Raw genomic sequence first — 21762 nt, forward strand, 5'->3', positions numbered from 1 at the left:
TACATCTTTTGTTTCCTCTACCAAGACATGTGAACGTTATTCACGGCCGGAGATATCAAATTCGAATTTTGGTGCACTAAGTACTCTGTTCCTCCAATGCCCGGTTCTATTCTTAAATGACTAGTTATTCAGCTTAAAGACCTTAAAGCCACTTTTGGTTCTTTGGTCAAATTGTGGGAGGAAGGCATGGATTTGAGTAACGAATTCAATGATTGATGTAAGCCTCAGACCTCAGGTTCAAGGCATATTGGGTGAGTTGAGACTGATATTCGAAACAGTAAGTTGTATCCAAAATTTAGTTTAGCGAACGTATAGACCACATCTCTTATTCCAGTCTTAGACTTTCGCAGTGTAGCATCACATGCCACCGTCCTTTTCCAAGTAGAAGACTACCGAACAAAGCCTCTTCCAACCATCCAAAGGCAATCTAAGAAGGAGCAACTCTCGCTGGAAGGATAAGAAAAAAGCTGTTTTTCTTCCCGGATCTTAGATATTCTTCAAAAGCTTAAAAACAGAACATAAATGGAAATGGTGGGGAAGCAGGAAACAAACGCACCCAACCTGAAACAGTCAAATCCATCTTTTTAACAATCTGTGAGCCTGAAAATTCTCAGCTGCATGCCCTATGGAGAGAGAACGAGGGACACGCTCATCTCTTCCAAATTTACAATGCTATGAATTTGAGTAAATAATTGCCACATCCATGCTCTCATACTTAGTAACCATTGATCTGACGCCTTCGTGTAGGCCCTGAATAGAAGTCTCGAGTATCTGTCAATCGAGAAAAAGGTGTCTGGTTCCGGCCAGTCATCTGGCCAGACAACCGATCAGCTGCCTTGGCATCAGAGATTGACCTAGAGAATGCTTGAGCAAGCTCTAAGGCAGTAGCTGCTTTCCCATAGCGTAAACCTGGAGCATCAGGCAGAGCTGGTTTAGCTTGCTCAACAGGTTTACGCCATGTCTCAGGCTCAGACCGTCGGTCCTGCAGCTTTTCAGTCTCCTTAATATTCCTCCGGTTCTCATTCCTCCAAGAACCCCTCTGCATCTCCGTTTTCTCATTGTCCAGTTGGTGATCTTTCCTCTCAGAATCCCTTCCAATTCTCTGATCAAGCGTGAAATTCTCAGCCCTGTCACCGTATCTGGCAGAGGGAACTGCAACTTCAGGCTTTATTTCAGTCTTGTTAAGTTCATGCTTAATCCTTCAAATGCCAATATGTAATGTTAGTAAAAGCCAATTGAATATAGGGTCAACGTCTAGGATTGGTTAAATCTTACACGACTGAAGATTTTTATTGATAAGAGAAAAATCAACAATGCAGGAGAGCATCACTACCTGGTAGGTTGTTGAGTAGTGTCAAGATTGTTGATCGCTACATCATCAATACCACGCTCCTTCAGAACCTAAGGTAATACACAATGATGCAAACATGAAAGATGAGCAAAAGAACTAGCTCACAAAGAGGACGTCACCAATAAAATCCAGATTGGGTAAATCATGAATTCTGATGGTGCATAATTTTCATTTGAAAACACCTAGTATAATTGCATGGACTTCTATATTAACTTCTGAAAGAACTTCTATCTTCAGACCATCTAGTCAGACAAGAATTAAATAGCTTACGAATTCTCGAGGGCGAGCACCACCAAACAATGCCTTCCTGCATCAGCAAAACAGATTGATCAAACAACTAATCAATTGCATCCCTGGTTCACAATCTTGAGAGTTAAAAATAATAGTAAACTATTAGATGAGCTTGAGGTTTAAATTGCAGTACACAAAGTGACAATCATAGTTGTCAAGGCGACGCCTCGGCAATAGCCTTGGTGTCCAGCCGCCCTTTGCTGGAAAGGCGCCTTGATCGCCTAGCGAGGCCTTGATGCCTTGTCGGTGTCGCCTTGATTTTTTCCCCTCCTCCAATGCCTAGGATTGCCTAGACGCCGTGACAACAATGGTGACAATAAAACTTGTTATTGGGAATATTGAGAATACCTTCTTATTCAACAACCACAGCAAGTGCAGTAATTTGCATTCTTTTACCAATAGGGAAAGCTAATTTACTACAACCAATTATTTCCCAACAGGTGGCCATGAATTAAACCTTGACCTGTATCACCTATTGAATCTTGTGGTGCACCAGTATAAAATAATATATGACAACTTGATACCAGGATTAGGTTCACAAAGCTAACAACCAACAGAAAGCATACCACTAATTAGCAAAGTAAGCTAGTGCATGGAAAAGCCAAAGAGCCAAGTCAAGCATCACATCAATCCACTATTAATTGACAAATCATCATAAAATAGGAGAGTGATAGAGACTTCTCTCTGACTCAAGGCGACGCCTCGGCAATAGCCTTGGTGTCCAGCCGCCCTTTGCTGGAAAGGCGCCTTGATCGCCTAGCGAGGCCTTGATGCCTTGTCGGTGTCGCCTTGATTTTTTCCCCTCCTCCAATGCCTAGGATTGCCTAGACGCCGTGACAACAATGGTGACAATAAAACTTGTTATTGGGAATATTGAGAATACCTTCTTATTCAACAACCACAGCAAGTGCAGTAATTTGCATTCTTTTACCAATAGGGAAAGCTAATTTACTACAACCAATTATTTCCCAACAGGTGGCCATGAATTAAACCTTGACCTGTATCACCTATTGAATCTTGTGGTGCACCAGTATAAAATAATATATGACAACTTGATACCAGGATTAGGTTCACAAAGCTAACAACCAACAGAAAGCATACCACTAATTAGCAAAGTAAGCTAGTGCATGGAAAAGCCAAAGAGCCAAGTCAAGCATCACATCAATCCACTATTAATTGACAAATCATCATAAAATAGGAGAGTGATAGAGACTTCTCTCTGACTCACTTATCAACAAAGTTATTGATGTGACCACGGGTACCGAAACCCTTAAATTTGGATCACTATGGCCCCACCAAAATAATGGGACTAGTCAATTACAAGATCAGTGGCAAACTCGTAAATATTCTGAACAAGCCCTTATTGGAAGAATCAGGGACATAAATGTAAATAAAATTTGAAGACAGATGAAACTGGAGTTTCTGAAAAGATAGGGATAAAATAGAACCAAATTATGAAACTAAGGTTTAATCTGGAATGTATAACTGATATGAGCATAAAATAAAACACAAGTCCAAAAAGGTGGGGTTGTTCTGAAATTAAACAGTTGCAGTCTGTATTTTGTAATTTGTGAGAAATCTGTCTTCTTCCTGCAATAGGACTGAACCATCGGTGAACCTTTATCGATTCAGGTGAGAGTCCTCCCTCATGTGAACTCCGATCAAAACGAAATTTCAGGCTTATGATCCTAAGCCACTGACCTTTGAATCACAACCAACCATAACCCAAATCAACAACCATAACCCAAAGTATACAGAAATCAGACCTGGCGGAATCCACAGGACCAGGTTCAAGTTCAGGTCAAGATATCTCAATAAGAACTCTAGAGTTTTGGTCGGCCTATGGCAGTGATCTAAACCCCAAAATCTCAGGCCAAACCGACTGAATACGAGAGAGATTAATCAATTTCAAAAGAGCTGCACCTATCGCCCAAAACAGAATAAGAGTTTGGTTTAACAAGAATGGTTGCAACAGTTACATAAGCAGAATAATAATAAAGAAAAGAGGGAGAAAGAGGGCATCAGACCTGAGAATGAGGAAATAGGAGATCGAAGTCGAACCAGGGAATGTAAGAGAGAGAGAGAGGAACACGGTTGGCCAAGGCTTGCACAACAGCACTCTAAGACGCAAACTATTCCATTCTTCAAATTTACCACTTTCGTTCAATAGTTACAATATAAATAAGCAAACATTCCTACGTAACTGAATATAGCAACGAAACCAAACTGGGAAACTAAATATCAAATCTCCTATGTACATCTACTTCCCTAATAAAATAAAATTGCAGAAGTACAAAATAATCCCAATCCCTACATCCACTGTCATGTTAATGCATCAGTTATACTCTGGATTTTGTCCGCTTGATTGAAAATATAAGATCCAGATCATAGTCATAAAAAGAATGTTATCCTTTGCAGGGAAGCTTATACTGGTTAAATCAGTGCATTACTAGATTCAGCTCTTCTGGAGCCCTATCTTTATTCTTCCGAAAAAGGTAGTCCTTTCATACAGAACAGATCCTAGTGCAATTCATCTAGCCAGCCCTAAGCTTCTAGGTCAGCCGGAGTGTAAACAGATCATACTCTGAAGGGTATTTGGAGCATATACAAGTTCAGCATGAAACCAGGCACTATCTAATAACACCTACGGGCTTTAATTCCTAAGATAAACTTGTTACAGTTGAAGTATGTGCACTGTAACACTGTTACTAGATCAAAGGATGAAACTTCCAATCTCTCTGGACTGTTCTTGCAGGCCCCAATTAAAATGAAAGCTGAGTGAAATAAAAATATCCAAAAGGGGAACACAACAAAACATTTCACATTGAAAATTAATTTTGACATGTTTGTTTGAGAATTGAGTTCTCCAACTAGGAAACTGAAATACAAAGTCAACAAGGACTCTCCATCATGGGGGAGTTCTAATGTATCTTAATTCTTAACTACCATCTAATAGATACGGAAAAAAATCTGTATCTTAAGTTCTTAACTACCATCAATTAGTTCAAAAAAAAAAAAAAAAAGAAAAAGAAAAAAAAGAAACTAAAACAACTAAATTAACTATTGGACCCAGGCAGGCAGAACAAAAGAAAGGCTCATAAGGCCTGTTTGCCACTAAGGCCTATTTGCCTTTATTCTTCTTATGGGAGTATATTATGAACTCCCCTGCATAAAATTCGTATATGTTGGATAACCTAGAGGGGTGAATAGGTTATCACAAGTGGATTTTGCCACTTTTTCAATTTACAATACAACTATGTGAATTTCTTATATGAAGTGGAATTATTATACTAAGCCATTCACAATAACAATCACACAATAGAAAGAGACAAGATTTATAATGGCTCGACTCCAAGAGTCTACGTCCACTTCTCTCAAAATACTTTGAGAGAATTCCACCAGTATTTCCCTTTCAATACAATAGGTGGGGAAATTCACCTTTACAACTTTTTTTATGGATAAGAGAATCCTGACACTCTTTTAAGGATAAGAGAATCCTTTAAGCTTGTAAGTATGAGAGGGTCCTTGTACTAATCTAAGTACGGTCCAGATTAATACAATACTTGCTCAATACTAGAGTTCAACAACTCAAGAGCTAATACTAATTTCAAATGAAAATGGTAAGATGTTACCTAACAAGGAGTGTGACACTTTACTCCTTGTGTGTGTGCACAATGATATGAATGATTAGATGATGCACTTGAATCTCCTAGAGCACTCCTCTTGATGATATGAGTTGGAGAGAGTATGGAGAATGCTAATGAGAGATCACTTGTGAGCGAGGGCTTGAATTGATGATATAGCAGCGACACTGTTCATGTGAACAGTACCACATGATAGTACTTCGAATACTGTTCACATAAACAGTAGCTCGTGACCAGTAACTTTTCCTGACTTTTATTTTGGTCCTTCTCTTCTTCATGCTTCAATCTACATCAAGTTTTTTGTAATCTTTACATAGTTGCATCATGCATGTAACCTACGATGAAGACAATTGAATGCAAATATTGGGTTTATGTATTGTGGCTATGGTGCTATCACTGGCCATGTGGCCTTCTCTGCCCTTCCCCTTGATTCCATCCTCCTCCCATATCAGGTATTATTTTTATCCTCTCTCTCCACTGTCGTTTCTTCTTTCCTCTTCTTTTCCCTTTCTTCTTATTTCTTCTCTTGTTCCTTCATGCTATTTCCTTATCAATATCGATATTCTGTTCTGATGTTAAGTCTGGGTACAGCAAGAGAGACATCGATCTCTCTGAGGTCTTCTCCTATCAGCCTCAAACTTTGGGGCATTAATAACTCCCCTTGGGCAATCAGAATCTGAAAGAAACAGACCTGGGAGATCCCTCTTTGGTGAGATCGAAACCAGGGATTACTGCTGATTATGTAACTTGTATTTACATTAATAACTAGTTACTGAGGCAGGAATTTTTTGGATTCAGTAGGGTTGGGTAAGATGATTCATTACTTAGAATTCTCAGGAAAAATGATGACCATGTGAGAGAAAACGTCCATTTGAAATGTCCCTCTTACCACCGATCCCTTCCTTTCCAGTAGGGGGTTATGTACATGATGAGGTTCTAAATGTATAGGACGCATCCACCCCAGTGCTCCTGGTCACTAGAACAAGGTGTAGACACAGACCTAAAAAGAGAGATTGATTGAATACTAGAGCATGTCCTCCCCGGTGCACCTGGTGACCGAATACATGGAGTAGACCATTTTGTCTAGTAAGATAGTTAATGATAGAACATGACCTCCCTAGGGCTCATGGTGACTGGATACATGGAGTAGTTCATGTTGCCTATCCATGGTAGATGGTGTTCTCCCCGGTGTTCCTGGTGACCGCATACATGGAGTAGATCATCTATCTATACGAGTATGCCGTATCACTCCTCCCCAAGCTACAATGAGTGGGATACATGAGCAGAATAAGTTATGCGAGGCCTGGCTAACCTCACCCATATGTGCACATTCGGTAGTTCACTAAAATGGCCAGACTTGACCAAGTAAGGAATTATGTTTAATAACTGATGTTGATGCACATGTACACTTTATTGTATCGTAGCACGTTCACCTCACTGGGCTTTTCAGCTCAACCCCCCCCCCCCTTCATTTGTGGATTTTATCAGATGATAAGATCAGAGAGAAGGCATGCACAGTTTCAGATACTGTTGGTCACTTGGTTGAGCAACCCCAAGAGATAGAGCTTGATAGCCTTGGTTTATATTTTGCTGTTTTGATGTCTTGCCAACAGGGCTGTTTTTGAAATGTCAATAACTTCCTAAATCCAGTTTTTGTTGGGATCTTTTGTATGGATTTGTTAGTGATCTATTGATCAGCGCTTGCGAGAGCAGTACCCTTTACCTTGTCCGGGTTCGGGTCGTTACAGTAGTAGTTTATTTAGTCTTTATGTCTTTTAAAGGGGAAATAGCATCCCCCTCCCCTCTAAGTATCCATAATATCAAACCCCACCCCCAATTTTTGAATAATGATAATGCCCACCCCTACTTTTGAAAGATTCTATTAACCGTACCATAAGTGGCTAACGGTGTTAAAACAGCAGTTCAAAAGACAATATTACCCTCGTCTCTAACCTCACTTCTTTCTTCTTTCTTCTTCTTTCCTCTTCTTTCTTCTTCCGTAGCCATGGTCACCACCACGGCTGTATCCACTACCACCACCGCCACCATGGCTGTATCCACCACCGCCGCCCTCACGATGTCCATAACCACTGCCGCCTCCACCTCCGGGCTATCTGGTTTCACACTTCACAAAGAATTGTTTGATTCCGGAACTTGTTCCCAGCGCAAGGCTCCATCAACAAAAATTGAAAACAGAATAAGGCAGCAGAACCCGAACTTCCAAAGGAAATAACACGAGAAAAAAATGCCACCTAAAACGTCCTAGCAATTCACTTCACCCCATCCATAATGTAATCCTAAATGGGGATAAAGCCAACTAGAACCAGAATCAGGATCTGCTAGGGTTTAATGGGATCGGCTAGGGTAGGATTAGGTAAATAGTGAAACTAGGGTTAGGGTTTTGGGTTTTTGAGAAGGAGATTAATGTAGGAATCTAGGGTTTATGACAAGTGTTGTGGGCAGGGGCTGGGATCGAGTTTTCCTAAGGGTGTGAAGAGTATTTGGTCCAAGTTTGGGGTGGATTTTATGGGTGGTTTGATCTGGACAGAACTTAGGGTGTGGGGAATGATATTCTATGATGGGGGACAGCTAGGGTTTGGTTTAGGGGATTAGAAGAAGAAGGGTTTGGGGGATTAGGATGTGTACTAACCTTTTGATTGAAGGATTCTTGAACTTGCAGCAGGATCCAGCAGTTGATTATGAGTCTAAACAATTTCGGCTATGGCAGAACTGAAACTGAATGAACACTTGAATGCAGATCGATGGAGAGAGGCAGTGAAGGCTATCTCAGCCTGGGTCTTTCACCCTCACAGCCTATTTCAGGACAGTGATGTTTGCAGAAGCAAGATTCTTTATTCATTAAATCGTGGGGGGCTCAATGGAGCTCTTACAATATATATAGCCTTTAAGGCTGGACAGAAAAATAAATCCTAACTATGACTAGGACTCAAAATAGAAATAGGAATGCCAACTAGGACTAGGACTTCTAATTAGAATTCAAATTTGCACTAGGAATCCTAATTAGAATTACAACTCAATAAAGGATAAGAAAAACATAATAAAACAAATAAACAAATACTACTTAAGTCCCCACGACTGCTGCTGGTGTAGGGGAGAATCCCTACACCTACCCGATGATTACTTGTGCTGGTGTAGGGAAGAACCCCTACACCTGCGGCTGGTTGTTTACATCAATCCAATTCTCCAAATTCAAAAACAGTAGAACGCTGAAACCAGGAGTCCAATTGATGCCCATCGCAACAGGTGCAAGCAACGATTAAATGGTGAAATCAAAGGGGGACAAAAGCAGATTGGAAGATCGACTGAAATGAGTGATAGACGGAAAAAGCAGAAAGAGAAAGCGAGAAAGAGAAAAAAAATAACCTTCGTGAAGAACCAGAGCTGATTTGCATTGAAACACGAACTCACGAAGCCATCTTTGTGGGTTGTCTACTATCTGCCTTATCATTAGAGAAACCATTTCTTCTGGGATCTAACAGAAACCGAGCTTCGATTGAAGCTTTGCAGGAAGGATTGGTTTGGGAGATGGAGCTACAGAGACTGGGGAGCACTCAGGGTCGGAGGTTTATTTAGGGTTCTTTATTGGACCCATCTTTTTCTTATTATCTTCACTGGACCTTATGTAAGGTTCTTCACTGGACCTATCATGTTCTATGATTCTCTTATTTGCGATGAACAGATGAAACCAATTAACATGGCAACAAAAAGGCTAGTGGGTCTCTGCAACTCCATGGTTATAGAGAATAATAAGTAACAAAAAAAAAACCCAGAAAAACAATTGAGACTCAAACTCAGGCTGGCTGTATAAGCGAGAAAGAGAGAAAGAAAGAAGAAAAGAAAGGAAAGACTGGGGGAGGAAAATTTTGGCAGTGGTGCTGACATAGTTGTCATGGCGTCACCATGGCACCGCCATGGCGTCCTGGCGCTGGAGAAATGTGCATATCGACCAACGCCATGGCGTCCCTGTTTCCCTAAATCTCCTATTTTAGCCTTGGTTTCTGAGTTTTTTCTTCCTGGGCGGTACTACCAGATTTTGGAAAGCCATCATAGGATCCCACACACATCGACTGGTTCTGAGATTTGATCCATAAGTTTTTTTCTCTTGGCCGATCCATACCTGGTAGTTTCATATCCAGAAGTCTCTCTTCCTGTGAGATTCAAATTTTCGAAGTAACCTGCAACTAAGACATCCACCAGATCTTATTTCAGATCTCACCATTCGGTTGCCAGCAGAATTTTGGGGCTATTTCTCGTTGGGATCGGCAGACCTTGGCGCTGCGATTTTGTTCTAGAAATTGCAGGGAGAATCATCTTCATAAGGAGGAGTTTCCTCTGCTGGAACTACTCCAGTTCACCGCCTCTCTTTCTATCATGTTATTGCAAGGTTGAAGACGACATATTAAGTCTTTAAAATTGCAAGGACAACTTATATTATTTACATAAAACCCCCTATATTCTCTATTGCTATTCTGTTTAGCCCATTCATTTTCTCTTTAAATCCATTAAATTACAGTTCTGCCACTCTTTTACAACTTCAGATTAATTACAATTCTGCCATTGCTCTTATAAATCTTGATTTATCTACTAGTTTGCCATTCAACTTTGCCATTCAACTTTGGATTTAATTACAATTCTGCCATGGTCGACATGATCGCCATGGCGGGCGACGTGTCGATATATCGATCAAACACCCCTCCACTGATTTGGATCGCCACGACAACTATGGGTGCTGGCGGTGGAAGAGGATCGGAGGCGGCAGTGGTGTCGATGATGGTGGTGCTGGCGGAAGAAGAAGAAGAATAAACGAACAGAGGAAGAAGAGGAAATGGGAGAGGACGCAAAAGGGAAAGTTGGGGAGGGCAAAATTGGAATAGTATTATATTAAAGGTATTTTAGGGTTTTGGAAATTTTATACATGCCCACGTCATCACTTAATGGCATTTTTTAACGGTTAGGATACGGTTGATAGAATCTTGGGAAAGTAGGGGAGGGCATTATCATTATTCAAAACTTGGGGGTGGGGTTTGATATTATATATACTTTGACGGGAGGGGGATGATATTTTCCCTCTTTTATTTTATTATGTTTTACTTTGGGTAGGCTACTACTGGTAGAGTTCCACTTTATTTCAGTGTTAGAATATGATTAGAAGTCTTTGTTTTCCTCTTTAAATACTTGCAGTTGCATGTACCCAACGAAAGAACAGATTTGAAATACAATGTGAATGGGTTGCTCAAGGTGTGTGGACGTGTGGTTACATGATTCTCTCCCTCCCCTGCAACTCTGAGATTCCTTCTCAGGTTTCTCTGTCTTCTCTAACCAGCTCTCCACCACCTCCCCCATGATTTTGAAGATGAATGGAACTTGGTTTTATGCCATATAACTGTGTGAAACAGTGGAGTAAAGTGAGAGACCGACCAAGGCCATAGGTGATAGGCCTTGGTTATATTCCCCACCCCCCCCCCCACCCCCACCCCATTTTCTTCTTCCTCTTCTTCTCCTCCATCGGTTCATATTAGTTTCTATTTCTGTGTTCTCTGCAACTGAGTGACATTAAGTGGTACTGAAGCTACCATGTGGTGATTACTTGCTGTTGAGTGTTCCCTGAACATGCTGTGGTGTACTGAAGAGTAGGAGACAACATCCTCCCCTGCGGCACTCTCCTGTTATGTGTTTCTGAATAGCAACATTCAGTGGTGATTTCCTTCTCATCCAACCAGTGACTTGGACTCAACTTTTGGTATGTTTCTTCCCCAGTCCTAGGCACCTTTCGGCTGTAATTTCTTGAACGGATTGGTTATATTCTCCTAAGGTACTGAGTTACTAATTTTGAACTTTATTTTGGATTTCATCCCATATCCCTTGATCTAGCCACGAACAAAGGCTGATCTTTCACGGTGTTATTCTCCCCTATGTGTCGTACCCTAGATTGGAAATCATTCCCATTTGAGGTCTCTACTTTCTATTTTGGGAACAATCTTGAATTTCCTGGTCTTGAGCCTTCTTTATTCTGCCAACAGCAATATTGTGTCCTGCTATGGCTCACTGTGATTGGGTATTTCCGTGATTGTAACTAGTTTCAGTCCTGTGGTTATATAAGTGTCAACCATACTACTTCATTAGCTTATTGTCTGCGTTGTGATCTATTGTTCTGTTGCTGGAATAGGTGTTATAACCTTTGTTTAGGCAGTACTTGGATCCTATAGTGGGTTAGGCTTCCAGTGACCTAGTCCTACATTACATAATTACAATGGCATGACAAGAGGTAAGGATCAGTGTATATGACGGAATGGTCCGGAGCGATATTAATCCAAGTCATTCTGTATTTGGTGACCCACTACATATACCAGTTTGGATCATTCTCCCAAGTTCTAGAACCTCAGTATGATTTTACATTTGCAAAAATCGCTCAATGATCCTGTGATTCCTGAAGCATAACAATAAATGTATTTGTTTTTCACATTTTGGGCCTTCCTCATCTTTTTGCTTCATGTAATCCTTGCAAGTTCACCAACTGTAGTCTCCATTTGTATCCTTTTCGTTGAAATTTTTCCTTGCAGCTGGCTTTGAATCTTCTTCTTAACCTTATATTTCTCTGTCCAAGGATCTTCAGCCTACCCACGCCCTATCCTTGTCTTGGCATCTTCCTTGCAATCCCATTGGGCTACATTATACATGTGTGCCACTGATTTGTAGTTGATATCTGTTAGAAGTGGTGTGGATCAATTTATGGGTCTCGGGATTAGCGCCTGCCCGAAATCCCATATGGGTCTAAATTTTGTGTGCCTTTTATTTTTCATTATTCCAGATCTGCCCCTAGCCGCTTTTATATGTGTATTTCACACATTAATGAAAGATAGAGATTACGACTGCAACTCTTCTTCTTCTTCTTCTTCTTCTTCTTCTTCTTCTTCTTCTTCTCCTGCTTCCATTACTTCTCTTATTTACGTAGATTACATGGTATCAGAGCTGTAGGCCTGCACAAACCCCTTTTGTATTCTCCCTTACTTTTTCCCTTTCTTCTTCCCTTTCCCTTCTCTTTTGCGATTTCTGGCTAGCTTTCACAGATGGTCACGATCAAGGAGAAGGGGGTGATTCTTCACCCCTGCGATTTTATTTGTGATTGATGATTGGGAATTGAGCATATAAGATGTTGAATCTGCTTTCCTTCAAATCACAGCAGATTCGTGGTGATGTTTGGTGTGTTTGTGATGATGGTTGTGGATGAATGATTGGCATTCGAGTGCCATATTGCTGGTATGATATTTTTTGGGAGGTTCTTCTATGCTCGATAGAATTTTTATCGAGTCTCTTTGAAGTTGTGATGGCTGTATGCTGGTTTGATAGAAGTGTCATCGATTTTTTGGTGTTATTCTTGCTTCCTTTAGAGATTTGAGGGTGGTTTTTTGGTGGTTCGATTGGTAGCAACACATATTGAGGTGAGATTCTTACACTTTTCTTTAGTGATTTAATTGAAGTTATTTATCAAGTTTTGGATCCAATCTTCAAAGCATCATCATGGGTGATGAGGATAAAAGTAGTGCCGTGGTCACTGAGGTGGTGTCTTCCTCCTCCAATAGAATCACAGAGAAGAAACTTGAAGGTGTTAACAATTTTCAGCAATGGTGGAAAATTGTGAAACTAGTTTTGACTGGCCGGAATCAACAGTTACACTTGACAGGCCCCACACCACAGGATGATGCAACATGGGAAACAGTCGATGCAAGGATTCTTGGGCAGATGTTGAACTCAATGGAGAACCATATTGTGGACTTGCCTGCTCACATCGATACTGTGAAAGAATTATGGGATTATTTGGGCGTACTCTATTCTAGCCAAAATAATCTATCACGAATTTATGATCTATCACAAGAGTTTTATAGAACTGAAGGGAAGGGGCATTCCATCACCTAGTACTTTGCTAATTCTAAGCGTATGTATGAAGAATTGAATGCCCTTCTTCCTATTTCCTCGGATGTGAAGCAGATGCAAATCCAAAGAGAACAATTGGTTGTTATGGGATTTTTGGGAGGACTCGGGCAGGAATATGAGTCCGTCTGATCTCAGATTCTTGGTAGTGAGAACATTGTCTCTCTCACGGATACATTTGCCAGGGTCCTTCATATATCTCGTGAGAGTTCTCGTGACTCTACACCAGCAGTTGACAGTTCCGCTCTGGTTGCACAAACTGCGGCTGGTAGTGGTAGCCATGGAGATGGTGGCTACCGTGGGGGCACTCGTGGCCGTGGGGCTGGTCGTGGAGGTGGTCGTGGTACTGAGAGATAACCAATTCAGCAAGGTAACAGCCAAGGTTATGGGCAGTCTAATGCCTCTTCTGATGGATCGAGCACTGCCCGCACTTGTTATCCTTGTGGTCAACCTGGCCACATTCAGAGATTTTGTTGGAAGCTTCATGGGAAGCCTGGACAGCAACAATTTACAAACTCAGCTGCTAGTAGTGATTCAGTCCCTCAATCCCAACCTTCTGAGGGAAAGGTGATTGTTATGTTTGATGAAGAGTATGCACAATACAACCAGTTCCAAATTTCATAGCCTACTTCTTCCACTGCTACTTTGGTTAAGACAGTTAATGCCACTGCATGTCTCTCCACTACATCTCGTCCCTGGATCATTGATTCAGGGCATCCGATCACATGTCGAGAGTGTCAAGTATTTTCTCTTCTTTATCCCCATCATCTTCCAGTGTCACTTTAGCCGATGGATCCTTAGCAAAGGTTAAAGGCACTGGTACTGTTTGTCTAAGTTCATCTATGTCCTTGCCTTCTGTTCTTTAGCTTCCTAACTTTCCTTTTAATCTCATGTCTGTTAGTAAGTTAACCAAAGCCTTGAATTGTTCAGTGACCTTTTACCCTGATTCTTGTGTTTTTCACGATCTTACTACGAAGAGGATGATTGGTAAAGGACGAGAGTCGAGGCTGTATTTACTTGATGGTCCGGGTTCGGTTGCTTGTTCTAGTGTGGCTTCTCATCATCAAATTCACTATCGTCTTGGTCATCCATTGTTGGAAAGTCTTAAAAGATCCTAGTTTTACTTTTGTTTCTAGTATTGAGTGTGAATCATGTCAGTTTGGGAAACTCCATCGTGTGAGTTATCCTCCTAGAGTCTCTAAGCGTTCAGCTAGTCCTTTGTTTTAAAAAATCATACCATGTCCTGTTACTTCCAACTTGGGATTTAAATATTTTGTTACTTTTGTTGATGACCACTCCAGAGTTGCTTGGTTATAGTTAATGAAAAATCATTCTGAGTTATTTTCTATTTTTTGTGCCTTTGTTTCTGAAATTCGTACTCACTTTGGTGTTGCGTGAAAATTTTGCGTAGTAATAATGCCAAAGAGTATTTTTCTTTGCCCTTTTCTGCATTTATGGTTCAGCATGGTATGATTCATCAATCTTCCTGTTCAGACACACCTCAACAAAATGGTGTGGCTGAAAGGAAGAATCGACATATACTTGAAGTTACCCGTTCTATGTTATGTGAAATGCATGTTCCAAAAATTTTCTAGGCAGATGTTGTGATGACAGCTAATTATCTTATTAATCGTATGCCCTCCTCTGTTTTGAAGGGTGGCATTCCTCATTCCTTATTGTTTCCTCAAGAGCCTTTGTTTTCATTACCACCTCGTATTTTTTGGTGTGTTTGTTTCATTCATGACCATTGGCCTGGTTTATCAAAGCTGGATCCCAAAGCCATTAAATGTATTTTTCTTGGTTATTCTCGTACCCAAAAGGGTATCGATGTTACTCTCCTGTTTTGCATAAGTATTTTGTGACGGCTGATGTGTCATTCTTTAAGTCCACACCTTATCATGTTGAACAGGTAAATGCTTCTGAGTTAGATGATGATTTCCTTATTCATGTTATTCAGCCCCCTTTGTCACAAGGTCCTGCTCCGCCAGCTGCTGTTTCTCGTCCTCCTGTTATTCATGTTTATACCCGACACCCGAAGGTAGCTGCTGCCCCTCCTGTGCTCGCAGATTCTGCCCCATCTTCTTCTGTTGCAGATCCTACTGAAAGCCCTCCTCCAGCTGATCCTATTGTTTCTGATCTTGATCTTCCCATTGCTAAACGGAAAGATACTCGTAGTTGTACTCAACGTTCTATTTCCAATTGTGTTTCTTATTCTGGTTCATCTTCTCCTTTTCTATTTCCAATTGTGTTTCTTATTCTGGTTCATCTTCTCCTTTTCATTCCTTTTTGTCTACAGTTGATGCTCATCCCCTTCCCAAGTCTGTGAAAGAGGCATTATCTAGTCCTGTCTGGAGGACAGCTATGGAGGAAGAATTATCAGCTTTAGAGGTCAATCAAACTTGGGAACTTGTACCATTGCCCTCAAGCAAGACTGCTATTGGCTGTAGGTGAGTGTATGCTGTGAAGGTAAATCCCGATGGTCCTCTTGCTCATTTGAAAGCAAGACTGGTGGCGAAGGGTTATGCTCAAGTGTATGGTGTTGATTATTTAGATACTTTCTCCCCTGTTGCCTAGCTTACTTCAGTTCGTATTTTGATATCTCTTTATGCATCCAATCACAAGCCTTTGTTTTAGCTCGATGTCAAGAATGCATTTTTGCATGGTACTGTGCAGGAGGTGTATATGGAGCAACCTCCTGGGTTTGTTGCTCAGGGGGAGTCTGGTATGGTTTGTAGACCGAAAAAGTCTTACATGGGTTGAAACAGTCCCCCCCCCCCCCGGTGCATGGTTTGGCCGATTTACTGAGGTTGTTCTTGAGTTTGGTCTATCTGGGGGTGACCATTCTTTCTTTTATAGACACTAAAGTGCTGGAAAGATTTTTTTGATTGTGTATGTGGATGATATTATCATTACTGGTGATGATTCAGCAGGTATTGTGGAGTTGAAGTCATATCTTCAACAAAAATTTCAGACTAAAGATTTGGGGAAATTGAAGTGGCTCAGTCCAAGAAGGGAATTTTTTTGTCACAACGAAAATGTGTTGGATTTACTGACTGAGACAGGTATGCTTGGGTCCAAACCTATTGACTCTCCTATGGATCACAATGTGAAGCTCAATGTTGAAGGGGTAGATGCTCTTGATGATCTGGGGAGATATAGAAGACTGGTGGGTAAGTTGAACTATTTAACAGTTACCCAACCCAATATTGCTTTTCCTATTAGTGTGGTGAGTCAATTTTTTTCTTCCCCCCGGAAGACTCATTGGGATGTTGTTATCCGTGTGCTGCGATACCTCCCCAGGTAAAGGAGTAGTGTATCAAAAATCATAGTCATAACAGGGATGAGGGATTTTCTAATGTTGATTAGGCAAGTTCTCTAATTGACAGGAGATCGACTACAGGATATTGTACATTTGTTGGAGGAAATCTTGTATCTTGGAAAAGCAAGAAACAAAGTGTTGTAGCCCACTCCAGTGCTGAATCAGAATGTAGAGCTATGGCACATTTGACTTATGAGTTGAAGTGGATACAACAAGAGTTATCTGAGTTGGGTTTTAAACCCTAGATTCCCATGCAATTGTGGTGTGATAATCAGGCGGTTGTTCATATTGCTTCAAATCCTGTGTTTCATGAGAGGAAGAAGCATATTGAGATTGCTTGTCATTTTGTTCGTGAAAAGATGCAAAGTGGTCTTATCCTTCCAAGTCATGTCAGAACCGGAAAACAGCTTGCAGATGTGTTTACTAAGCCTTTGGGTAGTGGGCGGATTGATTATATTTGTAACAAGTTGGGCATGATTGACATATATGCTCCAGATTGAGGGGGAGTGTTAGAAGTATTGTGTGGACCCATTTATGGGTCTCTGGCGCTAATCCCGAAATCCCATATGGGTCTAGGTTTTGTGTGCCTTTTATTTTTCATTATTCTAGATCTACCCCTAGCCCCTTTTTATGTGTTTTTCCCACATTAATGAAAGATAGAGATTACAGCTACAACTCTTCTTCCTCTTCTTCTTCTTCTTCTTCTTCTTCTTCCATTACTTCTCTTATTTTTGCAGATTACAATATCAAAATTCAGGTTTCTAAATTCCAAGGATCCCCCTTTAGGCTTCTGTCTCTCACTATCTCCTGCAATTCCATCATCCTATTGATCAACTTCCCTTTCTTCCTCTTCAGACCCGTTCCTATTCAGACAGTTCAGATTCAGACCTATGGGACGACCTGGCCCACCCACAACATTCATGGAGATAAGACCACCAAACCCAACAACACTTTGGTACACTTTGGTATTTATGTTAACAGAATAAAGAGTAGATTCAATGTATCTACGAACATAATAATAAACAATGAAGAAAGAAGCAAATATACGATATACGCATGCGCATGGCGTGCGGCGAGCATGTCGACCATGTTTTATTTTTATTTTCTATTTTTAATGTGTTAATAGATGTATACTCAGCCATGTTTTATTTTTCTATTGTTTCTCAGTTTTAAGAAGAAAATTCAAAATAAGAAGAAATCAAGAGGGAAAGAAGAAATCGAAAGAAATCAAGAGGAAAGAAGAAGAAGAAGAAATCAAGAGGGAAGAAGACGAAGAAGAAATCAAGAAGAAATCGAAGAAATTGAAGAGGAAAGAAGAAATAAGAGGAAGAAGAAATCAAGACGAAGAAGAAATCAAGAGGAAGAGAGTCGAAGAAGAAATCAAGAGGGTGCCATGGCGAGGTCGCCATGCGCTTCCGCGACGCCAGGCGCACGCCATGACAACTATGGAAGCAAATAGATTTTCATTTTACATACTAGAAAAATACGAACTTCAATGACTTTGTGAATCAGGATGATGGCTTCCAAATTCGGAGAACTCACGAGCATAGTTGTCAAGGCGGCAAGGCGACCCAAGACGGTGGAGGGGTGCCGTGCTAAAGCGACAAAGGGCCCATCTAGGCGATGTCTAGGCAACCAAGGCGCCCAAGTGTTATTTTATTTCCCCTCTTTTCTAACATTATTTAGTTTGTTAAAATGTATACCTTATATCATCAAAAATTAACATTAAACCACATCAAGCCATCAAAAGTCAACATTAAGCCACATCAAGTCATCAAAAATCCCCATTAAGTCACATCAAGCCATCAAAAATCAATATTAAGCCACATCAAGTCATCAAAAATCAACATAGAACTAGAAGACAGCAGCACTGAAGAAGCAAGCTATTGGAAGCTTGAAACAATCAAAACATACAGTTGGTTTATACTGTTCCTAGAATTGGTCACTGTCATGGTATACCTACATTTGGTTTATATTGCTTTTAGAAAATATGATCTTTTTCTATAAGTAATTATCATATTTTCTAAAAGCAATTAAGGCTCTGTATGGCAACATTTCTGTGCTTTTTGAGCGTTTTTGGGTCCGGCACAGTTTTATGTGTTTCTGTGTTTTTTTAGCGTTTCTGGGTCCTGAAATGCTATATGGTAACACTGAATAAAAAAACGTTTCTGTAACTAAGAAGAAACAGAAACCTATATGGGTCGCACTTAACAGAGTCGTTTTTGTTCTACCATTCAGGTACTGCATTTTGTGAGGCCTCATATATACTCAATGCAAATCACTATGGAGGTAATAGAAGGAACAAAATGCTAAAACAATTGTTGTTGCAAATATTGCATCACTAAAGGGAATACATGCTCATCCATATAGATATAGACTGATTTTTCTTTTAAAAAAAACACAAATGGAGAAAGAGAAAGGGACACGGCCCACCTCTCATGGGAGAGATTGATAAGTGGGAATGGACATGGAAGAACCAAGAAAAGATGGAGTATACCTGATCTGCAATGAAATAAAATTTTGATTTAAGGACAGGCAGGCTACAATTAGATCATCAATCCTCCACTGTATTCCCCAGCCTTTATACAAAGAGGTTAATGATATTTCTTCAGAGAGCTATGGCTTCAGTAACATCTACAAAAGAATACCCAAAGGCTAGTAGGGCTATGGGTAACATCCCATATATGATCCTGTATAATTATCCAAATATCAGCAGAACTGGGAGAAAAAATCCCATCAAAATTGATTTTAAAGGTTCCCAGTGAAGGAGACCAATGGAGAGAAGGTAGGAGTGATTGAGGTGTAGTATCTGGGTTAGACCCTCTACTTGCAGGCTGGTGCAGTATTGGTATCTATGGTGATGGGAAGATGCCAAACTGAAGAACTTGATTGCAGTTCACCATAAGGAAAATCTGAGAACAAAATACCCTCTGCAGATGCAACTGTTATCCTTGAGAACAGTTCAAATAATTCAGGTACTGCAGTTACCCTCTTATTTGTAAATAAAAAAAATACCCCAGAGGACGGGGGAGACAGTGAGCTTGGGGGTATCTCCACAGAGTGGATGATGAGAATGCCTCTTAAGGATTCCACTTTTCAAAATTCCAGGTTAATGGCTTTTCTGGGTGAGCCTTCCAATGATTAGGCAGGAGAAGAGGAAGAAAATGGCTACAAGGTTTGTGAAGTGGAAATTCTAGATTGTGAAACTAAAAGAAATTGAACCATTCAGATCTGTTTGGGACATGAGGCATGTCATGAATGTTTGTTACCTCGATCACAACCCAGACCCCTCAAAAGGACATATCTTTGATAGATCTTCTGTACAAATGTTCTTTCAAAGCACCCATTGACATACCTTACATGCTAAAACAGCCAAGAAATGATTAAGAAAGTAGCAAAAAGAGTGCAGAACTGCTGCATTAGATAAATTTGCATCTATTTTAACTTCAAATAGATTAGTAAAGTATGGTTCTGCAGATGGTAGTATCCCCCTCTTCTCTGATGTATTGTTTTCTTCTTTCTGTTGCAAGAGTTCTTTGCTAATTAACCATAGTATAGATGGACAAATCTTTGGAAAAAAGAGGGTAAAATTGCACTGAAGGTGAGTTGAATTTGAGATAACCATAGGTACTGCAGTTACCCTGTTATTTGTTCTCAGATGCAACTGTTATCCTTGAGAACAAAAACAACGAGAGAAAATCTGAGACAGTGAAGAAGGTGAAGATATTTACTAGAGTGAATAACAAAAGAGAAAATTTCAAAGCTGGGAGGATATAAATTTCATTGAAAATCTCCTTTTCATAGCATATCAATCCGCAAAGATCTCTTCACAGGAGGACAGGGGAATGGCTCATAGACAATAAGAACGGAGACGAAATTCAAAAGGTCGACTGCTAATTTAGGAAAAGACGAACAAATAGGTAGAAGAAGATTTAAACTTGAAACCTAGAAACAATAACCAGCTATAAACTTGAAAATTTGCAGTCCAATGTGAGAAACACCATTTTGGTGTTTTTCAAATCATAATTGTCAAGGCGTCGCCTAGGGTCGCCTAGGCGTCCAGGCGCCTTGCTCGCGCCATGATTTCTGATGTCGCCTTGTTGGTGTCGCCTTGTTTTTTCTCCCCCTTGACCACCTTGATTCGCCTAGGCGCCTTAACAACTATGTTTCAAATGGGGCTCAAAAGTGTGCCACGTACCCAATTCATTTCAAAAAAAAAGATGAAAAATCAAACTGGACATACCATACAGTTTTCACCCCATTTTTGTTCCAAAAAACAGAAAAACACTATAATCGATTTTTAAGAACGTTTCCATACAGAGCCTAAACTACTCTCGATGTAGAGAAATGTTCTTGTTCTCTAAGAAGTTTGGTCAAATGATTTTATTTTTTACATGAGACTTTTTGTAGTAGGTAGACCATAAAACCAGTTTTCCAACAATCCAAGATTGCTTAAATCTGATTTATATATTGAAGGAGTTATGTTCCGGTCAAACCTTATTTGGTGTACGCGAATGCTGTCAAAATCGCTCAGAATGAAAATATTTCTTTTTAGATATCAAAACAAATGAATATTTTACTGCACTTTTTATTAGGAAAGCAAGGTCTAGAGGCGCTAGTAGGGGTTTAGCCCGAATGATTGGAACAACCGTTAGAAAGGGCATTTCTGCACTCATACCCAAATGTTAGGGCAATCTTGCACTCATTAGTTAGCCTTACTGGAGTTGGGGTATCGGGGAAAGAAAGGTTAGTTTAAGGCTGAAGGGCAAAGAGGCTGCCAGGTTTAGGGGTTTACCTCGTTAACCCTACTACTAGGAAAGGGTTTCCGCCCGAGCTTCATCATTTGGGTTTGGCTTCTACGGCTTCGAGGGCTGATACTGATTGTTCGCTCCTCCGTCTCCACTTCCATAGGGCCATAGGGAGATGATGGATTTCTGTAAGGAATTGAGATGGAGATTTCTCAACCAAAGCTTCAGGGACCTATGAGCAAGAATCACTATTAAGAGGAGTGAGTTTCCAGATGTTTTACCATATTAAGATTTATGGAATTTTTAGATTTGAGAAAAACTCCAAGCATTAGAAAGTTGAAAATTTCACCTACCGTCAAAAATCCAGTTTTTGTTCTTGAACTTGGGGGGTTGACTTTTTATCCTTTTGGAATGTGTTTTTTTTAATTATTTTTATTGGATTCAAATAGGGGGTATTTG

The 21762-nt window shown here is 40.3% G+C and overlaps 1 protein-coding gene across 2 annotated transcripts in view; it reads right to left on the minus strand.

The window, feature by feature from the left end:
• Positions 1–456: 456 nt before the first annotated feature.
• The window catches only part of LOC122671082, a 46560-nt gene continuing 25254 nt past the window's right edge, over positions 457–21762 (minus strand). For both annotated transcript variants that reach the window (XM_043868188.1, XM_043868181.1), the window contains exons 6-8: positions 1622–1658; positions 1334–1401; positions 457–1199 (exon numbers count right to left, since the gene is read on the minus strand). In XM_043868188.1, the coding sequence (XP_043724123.1) occupies positions 716–1199; positions 1334–1401; positions 1622–1658 (589 nt within the window). In that variant the 3' untranslated portion in view covers positions 457–715. The remainder of the gene's footprint in view (positions 1200–1333; positions 1402–1621; positions 1659–21762) is intronic.

Source organism: Telopea speciosissima, chromosome 1 (assembly GCF_018873765.1).
Source record: "Telopea speciosissima isolate NSW1024214 ecotype Mountain lineage chromosome 1, Tspe_v1, whole genome shotgun sequence".
Taxonomy (NCBI): Eukaryota; Viridiplantae; Streptophyta; class Magnoliopsida; order Proteales; family Proteaceae; genus Telopea; species Telopea speciosissima.